The sequence below is a fragment of the Dermochelys coriacea genome, chromosome 2 (genome assembly GCF_009764565.3).
Source record: "Dermochelys coriacea isolate rDerCor1 chromosome 2, rDerCor1.pri.v4, whole genome shotgun sequence".
Classification (NCBI taxonomy): domain Eukaryota; kingdom Metazoa; phylum Chordata; order Testudines; family Dermochelyidae; genus Dermochelys; species Dermochelys coriacea.
In genome coordinates this window covers 76,654,515-76,664,479 of record NC_050069.1, presented here as the reverse complement: position 1 = coordinate 76,664,479, position 9,965 = coordinate 76,654,515, and the positions used below count along the sequence as shown (strand labels likewise).

At 38.5% G+C, this 9,965-nt stretch overlaps 1 protein-coding gene across 6 annotated transcripts in view; it reads right to left on the bottom strand.

The window, feature by feature from the left end:
- Positions 1 to 9,965, bottom strand: part of NOL4 (nucleolar protein 4) — a 268,955-nt gene that overhangs the window by 44,788 nt on the left and 214,202 nt on the right. For all 6 annotated transcript variants that reach the window (XM_038392935.2, XM_038392933.2, XM_038392936.2 and 3 more), the window contains one exon: positions 2,814 to 2,927. In XM_038392935.2, coding sequence (XP_038248863.1) covers positions 2,814 to 2,927 — 114 coding nt within the window. The remainder of the gene's footprint in view (positions 1 to 2,813; positions 2,928 to 9,965) is intronic.

Sequence of the window (9,965 nt, the reverse complement as noted above, 5' to 3'; positions counted from 1 at the left end):
ATGGGACACGTGCCTGAGAGGACATCAGGGTCAGAGAGAACAGAGTTCAAGAAGTCACCACCACATATGCCCAGTGTAGGGGCCAGGCACAATCCCAGTCCCTGTGCTCAGGGAGTGCAAGGACTCTAATTCTAGCATCAAAAGCGGTAGACTCCCTGAAGCATGTGGGGAGAGGCAAGGAAGTGGAGGTGGGTCCATGCAGTGGGAAATGAATGTTGCAGAACTTGAAAGGGTTTATCAACAACTGCACAACCCCTTCACTCTGAGAGGCAATATATCTGCCTCAGGAAGTTTTCAGCATAGCAGGATTTATATATTGTAAATATGGCTAGGATTTTCTTAGGAATCTAAGGGAGTTAAGTACCTAATTCCCTTTGGTTTGCAATGGGATCTGGTTGATTAACTCCCTGAGGCTCCTTTGAAAATCCCATCCTATATATTATATGTATAATATGTAGGTATATATATAGATATAGATACACAGGCTATTTACAGGCTATATTCTAAAAGAGCTGGCAGCAGGAATGCTCATTACACCTTGCTTCACAGGACAGTCGGACTCCTTTGGATGATAAGTGGTGATATCAGTACTGAGCTCCATTGGGTTTGCACAAGTGGAGCAGAGTTTTAATTCAAGGCTGCTAAGGCCTGATGCATTGAAGGGAGCTGCTGAATGAGCATTCTTACCAGATACTCTTAGCTTCCTGCCAGGACTACTCAATTTCTGTGCTGTGCTAGGGTCCTCCTGGCATGACTGATGACATAGTTGTTTTTCACCACTGCAACCTCATCCCCCGACAGGTTCCACTACTGGGATCTCTGCCAGAGCCTATGCTTGCGTAAACAGGCATAAGACTCAAGTGAATCTGCCCACGTATTTCAGAAACACATTGTGAAACTTTAGAATGGAAAATTATAGTTATGACGTTGCTGTAATTACTTACAATTGTCTCCATAATGCCCCACGCCCATATTGCCAAAAAGAGTGAGGAAGGTGAAAGGATCAAGAATCCAACATATCTTCTGTACAGGCAGCTTTGTGACCTTAACATGAACTTTTTAATTAAAAAGATTAATTGGGAGTTTTCATTGCTTCAGATTATGCATTTTAGAAGTACAAATTAAAAGAAGTTACTGTAAGTGCCACCAAAATCTGCAGGTGAAAGGAATTATCCAAATCCAGAAAATGCCTAAATAGTACTCAGTTAGGCTACCTCCTATAGTTTTAAAGTGTTTCTATTTAAATCAATCTTTCACATTCTGGAGAGAATCCCAAGGGTTCTATTTTTCTTCACTGTGAATCTCTTTGTCACCCTGATTTGGCCTGACACCATGTTTGTGATCATGGAGGAATGGTGAGGACAACTCTCCCTTTGGAGACTACTTATCTTAAGTGATCACTCTCCTTACAGTGTGTATGATAAACCCATTGTTTCATGTTCTCTGTGTGTGTGTATATAAATCTCTCCTCTGTTTTTTTCCACCAAATGCATCCGATGAAGTGAGCTGTAGCTCACGAAAGCTTATGCTCTAATAAATTTGTTAGTCTCTAAGGTGCCACAAGTACTCCTTTTCTTTTTGCGAATACAGACTAACACGGCTGCTACTCTGAAAAATGCAACCAAAGTAACTGCTGTTAATATAACATCTTCCCTCTTCTCTGTGAGCTAAACACATTTGTTCTGTGGTTCTGTTGCTTCCCAGAGAGCAAATGACAGAACATAAAGAACTTCAAAATCTGTATGAGAACAGCCCCTAACTAATCAGCACTTATTAGATGTTTTATATACCTGTAACTAGAAGACCTTAAGGTGTATCCATAACGTTAATTGAAATGTCACAAAAGACAAAATATCAGCAAAAAGACATAGCAATATACATTTCCAGACTCTTAGCTATCAGCATTCAAAGGATAATCCTAAGCATCCACTGTTCCAAGAAAGGCTGTGAAGGAAGGCTACAGAAAGTAGATAAAGGCAAAACGTCTATCCCTTTGGAAAAGTGCATGCAAAGAAAACGTTTATCAACCATGAGTTTAAATCAAGTTTCAATACAGTTGTGGTGTCTTTGGGCTTTTACTTTACAATATCATCAGATAAAATAAAAAACACTTATTTTCTGAAATAAAAAGGTCAGACATTCACCATGATCCTGGAGCAATTAAATAAGCAAAATTTAAGACTGGCTACCACTTTGATTTTAAGTTGGAAAGGAAGCATGTTTCCAGCAAATAAAATGAAAACAATTATAACTCTAACATACAGTATACTAGATACTGAATAATGTAAGAATAAAATGAGATAAATATTGATATGAATTTTAAAAGACTGATTTACAAGACAACTGATAGTACAGTAATTTGGGAAATATCTCAGTAACCTTTCTACTAAAAACAAATAGGTATTTTCACTCTTCATTATATTTATAAATTCACACACAGAGGAAGATTATACATATATATATAATGTAAAGTATAATTGTATATATATATATTATGTCTGCACTGTACATTATGTATATTTGTATATATAAAATACACACATACAGTACATAAAGTACACAACTATTACACACAGATGTATGATAATCTCTTTATCCATCCATTCACATTAGATATGCTCAACACATTTCTAAACACCGACACAAGGCATTTTCATGTATTTATTTAACACATAAAATCTATAGACATTTAATTATTTTTGCTAACAGTAAATATAAGAGAGATGTACCACCCCTCTGTGTGATAACCTATGTAAATTACCCTCACTCCATTAATTATAAATACGCATGTGGTAGACCCCAAACAACAGTACCTGCTGTCTATCCAACCGCATTCTTTTTGCGGCATTTCTGCTTTCACTCTCACAGGCTGAAGCCAGGATACTCTCTGCTACTGCTGAAGTAAGGTGTGAGGGAATAGGTCGTGACTAAGAAAGAGAAAAAAAAACAAAAAAATGATTACTAGGATAATAACCAGACCAAACATAACCTGCTGTTTCCTTATCAGAGCACACAAAACTGTCACATAGGCTGGAGGATCCATTCATTGAAATGTAAGTTATATGAACAAAAAGTGGAAATGGAAATTGTAAAGATGAAAAATGAAAACTAGTTAGAGGTTAAAGCTCCAGTTGATCCACACAGCTCCATCAAAAGCACTTTCTTTTCCCACAGCTCTATTGTCCATTGTATTTAGTCTGGCTCATTAGGCTGCATTTTGAACAGACAGCAGCATATTCTCTGTGTTCCAGCAGCACCCTGGCTGTCTGATTCTTGCTAAGAAAATGTTTCATCCTGTACAGCATATGACAGAGATGAGCAGTGTTTTTAAACTCGTAAACAAAAAAAAAAAAAAAGAAAAAAAAGAAAAAAGACAGGGTTGAAACATCACTCAAACATAACATTGTCAGAACATTTCAGAGCAGTCCATATGTAAATGTTCATGACATTACATTTCTTGCTGCAATATGATTGATGATACTAAAATGATTTTTTAAAAAATCTATATGTATTTTGACACAGCAACATATGTCAGGCCTCTATCAATTTACGTTGCTTTCAAGGTTCCAGCTGAATTCTGAAACGCTCACATTACTAGTTTTACAACATTTACATATTTTAGGTCTAAACTACATGTAAATCAAGTGAATCCTAAAGTCTTATTAGCTCTACAGTTGGCTGTGAATGCAATAAAACGTTCTATAACAATTAAATAAGGACAATCACAGACTATTTGCATTCCTTTCTCTGTAATGGTATGCAAAAATCATTTCACTGAAAGATGAAGCTCATAATGAATATCTCAACCTGTTTTCTTAATTAAGCTACATACAAAGATAGATCAGAAATTTCAAGAAAATAAGCCAAATGAGGATGATGCCATACACATTGTTATGTTCACAAGCACATTTTAGGGGGCTAAAATATATTGGACCAGAGCCTCAGATTGCATAAATTCATGTAGCTCCCTTTCCTGCTGAGTAAATGGCCCACCATTTATTCTCTATAGAATTTCATCAAATTTTAGTCAACAGAATAAATATGTACCTGCTAATGAAATACCACCAAGTATCAGAAACATACATTTTAAAGCATTTTCCAAACAAACTCAGAACAGGTTCTTTGAATTGGCACAGCTGACTTCATATTAAGAACAATATACCAAAATTATGAGCAACATGTTACCAAGACTTCATTTTTAACCAATAGAACGCGTCATATTTCTCAGCTTTGGCTAACTGTATTTTAACATGTAGTATCAATTTAATATATGATATTGTACCTCCCGTAATGGGTGGAATATATCCTATCTTGCAGAGGGATGGACTGAGTGAACATATAGGTCTTTTCCATCTCTAAATACTACAGACTTGATTCTCCCTACACTTACACCAGAGTTAATCAAGAGTAAAATCATTGGTGTTCCTCTGGTGTAAAACAAATGTAAATAAGAGACAAATTAGGTATTGTGATCCTATAATAGAATATACATTCTGCCATGTCAGTCCAAAAGTCAAGTTCAAGAACTTGTTTTTCAACATAAACAATGAGTTCTCACGTATGTAAGAGGAAAATTGAGTTTAAGACAAGACTTGTGTGTCTGATATTAAATCCTGGTGTCATTAACAATCAAACAACTTTAATATTTCAACACAAGTAGATGTGTTCCTCTGAGTTCTAGAGCAGGGGTGGGCAAACTTTTTGGCCCAAGAGTCACATTGGGGTGCGAAACTGTATGGAGGGCCGGGTAGGGAAGGCTGTGCCCCCCAAACAGCCTGGCTCCCACCCCCTATCAACCCTCTCCCACTTCCTGCCCCCATCCACCTCCCCCACTCCTTGTCTCCTGACTGCCCCAGCCCCCAACGCCCCCCCTGGACCCCACCCCCATCCTACGCCGCCTGCTCCCTGTCCCTATCCCCTGACTGCCCCGACCTCAATACACACCCCCGCCCCCTGACAGGCCCCCGAGGTCTCCCACACCTATCCAAGCCGCCCAACCCCTATCAACACCTCTGCCCCCTGACAAGCCTCCTGGGACCCCACCCCCATCCAACCCCTCCTGCTCCCAGTCCCTGGACTGTCCCGACCCCATCCACACCCCCACTGCCTGACAAGCCCTTTGGGACTCCCATGCCTGTCCAACCGCCCCGTTCCCCCCCCGACACCCCCCCAAACCTCCGCCCCATCCAACCACCCCCTGCTCTCTGTCCCCTGACTGCCCCCCGGGACCTCCTACACAACCTCCCGCCACTGCCACCTTACCATGCCGCTCACAGTGGCAGGACCTCACAGCCCCACTGCCCGCATGGCGGTGTAGCTGTGGGGGAGGGGCCGGGGGCTAGCCTCCCCGGCCAGGAGCTCAAGGGCCGGGCAGGACGGTCCTGCAGGCCGGATGTGGCCCGTGGGCCGTAGTTTGCCCACCTCTGTTCTAGAGCAAGGCAGTAGCCTTATTAGAAAGGGATGTTTTTGCTGATGTAGAGCTATTGCACTAATTTAGTCTTCTAGAGTTGCTAGATTATTCAGAGTGCATCATTGCTTAACTTGGCAAGGCTACTTTCATGCTGTGTCCCCTTATGTATTAGGTGGCAGTCTCATTATTAATACCATTGTTTTAATTTAGAATGGCCTCAAGGTACACTGACTATGGAGTCTGCCAGATGATATGGAAACAGTCACATCGTGGCAAACTTTATTTCCAGAGTACCAGAAGCAAGAGCATATATCTAGAAAATTCCTACAGGTCAAATCTTTAGTTAGAGCACAAACAAAACATACCTCTATGTGGAATCCTATGGGCAGATAAATGGGCCAGAAAATTACATGTCCAACCAGATATTAAAATGACTCAAAATCCTTCCAGATTACGTTCCCATAAAGGAAACGTAGGTTCACCAAAACATTTGTAAAACAATGTTTTGGCCACTAGTAATATCAAGCAGTCAAGTGATCTTCACAGAGCCAGAAAGTGGCAATAATGTCTATCACCTAAAATACAGAACCTAATATTTAGCATCTGGAGAGTCAGAGGAGACTTTTTAATCAGAAAACAGGGTGGATGCTGGGGGAGTAGAAAGGGAACATCTACTTCTTGCAAAAAAAGAAAAGGAGTACTTGTGGCACCTTAGAGACTAACAAATTTATTTGAGCATAAGCTTTCATGAGCTACAGCTCACTTCATCGAATGCAAGATGTGCTATAAATCCCGTCTTTTATGCTGTTTGCTATGGATGACTCTTGGTACACTAGTGTAAAGGATAAACTGGTGGAAACTTATCAGGAAAATTCAGCATAAGCCTGAATCATCTGAGAAACAAAAATATTATAAAAATAACACCATTCAGAGGCTGTTCAGGAGGTTAATTTAGGTTCAGATTCTGCTGATTTTACTCAGGTTGAGTAGTATCTTACTTTGGGATTGATTCAATGGCAGCATCAAACCCTTTTGTTACTGATAGAACATACTTAGCATTGCTGTTTCATATATAATAACTCTTTCCGACTCACAGCCAGGGCTTGGTTCTCTTTACACTCAACACTGGTGTAAATCAGGAAAAATTCCACTGGAGTTACACAAGTGTAAAATGAAGGAGAATCGGGCCTCCAATCTTTTCTACACCAACATAGAGGACTCAAAGGGCTATTTTGATTCCTGTGGTATCAAGAAAGACAAATTGATTCAAAATGACAAAGAAAATATAAGCTTTAGAACATGGAAGAGAGGCAAGTGAAAATATCTGTATCCTCCTTTATTTATGTTTCAGTAATTTTAAGAAGAAGAGAGAACACTGATGGATAAAACTTGAAGAGGATCTTAAGAGCAGTTTGGTAGATAGACCCTTGAAAACTAACATATATCTCTGTCCATCCCATGACAGTTGTATTGGAAATCCCCATTTGTTCACTTGGAAAATGAAAATAGGCACTCATATAACTGAAACAATAGTAGTATTTTGCATGTGTATATACAATAGAACCATAGCGTTACGAACACTTTGGGAATGGAGGTTGTTTGTAACTCTGAAATGTTCGTAACTCTGAACAAAACGTTATGGTTGTTCTTTCAAAAGTTTGCAACTGAACATTGACTTAATGCTGCTTTGAAACTTTACTATGCCAAAGAAAAATGCTACTTTTAATCATCTTAATTTAAATGAAACAAGCACAGAAACAGTTTCCTGACCTTGTCAAATCTTTTTTTTTTTAAATTTTCCCTTTATATTTTTAGTAGTTTATGTTTAACACACTACTGTACTGTACAGTATTTAGGTTTTGGGTTATTTTTTTTTGTCCCTGCTGCCTGATTGCCTACTGCCGGTTCCAAATGAGGTGTGTGGTTGACCGGTCAGTTTGTAACCTTAGTGTTTGTAACTCTGAGGTTCTACTGTAGTGCCTTCCAGCTATACACCATTGAGGGCAACAGCCAACTTGTGCTGAGCATGTAACACAACAGAGGAGGTAAGGAAATTTTGGCCCAGGGCAAAAGGACTACCTCTCTATCTTTACACAAAAGATCACAGGTTTGGGTCTTTGGCATCTACATAGAATGGATCTTGAGTTTTAAGGTCTTCAAATGACTCACATACACTAAGCTTAATGAAACTCCATTTACCAATCTCAGAGAGATGAATAGCCAAGTCCACCCCTGCAGCATTTGAACCTGTGATTCCAGGGAATTCACACCTGATGCTTATACCACTAAGCAATATTAAACAGAGAAAGTCAACAGGAATAATTTAATCTTTGTTTCTTCAATTGCAGAAAAGTCCCCAAATGCATCTTGCAGAAGGATTGAGAGTAGGGATGATACCTAGAAAAGTGTTTCAGAGTAGCAGCCATGTTAGTCTGTATTCACAAAAAAGAAAATGAGTACTTGTGGCACCTTAGAGACTAACAAATTTATTTGAGCATAAGCTTTCATGAGCTACAGCTTTGTGACCCACTTCTGTTATTGGGGTAGCAGAAAAATGCTCTGTACCCCTGACTAATTAAATTGCCAATATGTTGCTTCATTTTCAGGCCACATTTTGCGCTAGTTGGAGGTAGCTTCAATACTGCTTCTGTCTAGACAATTATCTGTATTTAAAGAAATGACGCTTTCACTATGTGAACACAAAACCATTGTACTGTATTAACCACGACTTTACGTAAGGTTTAAGGGGATGGCTATTTTGTCCAAATCAGAAGCAGAGGTTGGCACTAGCATGAAGATGCTCGCTCACTATCCCTTCATAATCATGCACTCCTACCATGCCTTTTGTAGAAATCTTACAAAATACTGGAAGCTATATTTGCAGATTTAATTGTACAAAATTAAATTAGCTGATGGCATTGCTCTGTAACATGGAAAGTCAAAAAACTATGAGCCTGATTTAAAACAATTTGAAGTCAATGGAATATCTGCCTTGACTGCAATGGAATTTGGATCAGGCGTTCAAAAATGGTAAATCATTAATCAATAGTATATTGAACTAATTAGGCATACTTTACCAGTGGAAAAGCACTGCAAGGTGGTTGATTCTTTTACTGAATTGAAATTTTAATAGCTTGGTCCTGAATCACAAAAAAACTGGCTTACCTGTGTATGTGATCTGCTTGCTTAATATAACAGATTGTCATATTTCATATCAGGGATATAATATAAATCTATTGTGCAAGTCACCCAAATACGAGATAGCCATAGTCTCAGTTTAAAGTGATGTACATAAACAGTGTCTTCATGGAAAACATAAATATCCTTTTTGCCATATAAACACAAACCCCATATTTCTATATAAACTAAAAATAGGGTTTAGATATAGTTATTGATGAAAGTCTGACAAAATTTAGATAATGATTTCCTGGAAGACATTTGTTTAAGCTGAAAAGGTCCAGATATCCCTTGTGGAGAAGTTTGCAATGCTACTGCACATATTCTAAACAGAGAGCTGTAGTCCGTAGGATAATTATTTGGGCACATTTCAGGAGGCTAATATTAACTCTAAGATGTATGTTTCACATGGTCTGAGTGAATTCATAAAAAAGCAGAGAGCTAACAATAAAGAATGGATGAAGCATGTGTGAACCCCCCTATTCCCTGCTGAAACACTGAACTTTAGATCAGGATATTTGTACAGAAATACTCCCCAATATTTTAGGCCAATTAATGTTGAAAACTAGACTCTCCAAATAGCAGGTGACGTTACTTGTAAACACAGACCTTCACACACTACACTCTCTTTTGCTTACAGACAACAGTACAAATGTATGGATGGGGATGAACCTTAAATGTTACCTTACTACAAAAAGCATATGGGCTCAAATTTTCAAAGTATGTAGGCTCCTCAAGATGCAGACAGGTACCTACTCAGATTCTCAAAAGGGCCTAATTGTCTAACTTCCACTGATTTCCCACTAGGTGCCTGTCTGTATCTTTAGGCACCTAAATACCTTTGTCCCACAGTGCACTAATTGTACTTCAGCTCTTGTAATACACAGCTTAAGACTGGTTTAATACTAACACACGTTATTAGTCACAACTTTTTCACCGTAGTATGCAAGATCCTCCACATATTTATATTAATATTTAGCACTTATATAACACTTTTCCTATGAAAACTTTTAATTGATTTACAAGAGAAAGTAATAATCATCTTCAAAGTACAGATTTTTAACAATTTTAATCGTAAACTACAGAACTGGGCTATATTTACATTTTGTCTCATCTCACACTTTTTTTCAAGCCTACACAATACTGTAATGTCACATAAATAGAAAAATCTCAACCGTAAGAGTACCACATAACTTATACTCACCAACATCTTGTTAAAGAATTAAGATTGCAAAGGATTCTTGAGAAATGTATTGGGTTTTTTTCTGAAGCACTCACACACACACACTAGGAAGCATGCAATTCAAACCTAACACAATAAGCTTGTTTGAGCTTTATACTGTTTATAGATTGAAGTACAGTACTGCACTCTATTGGA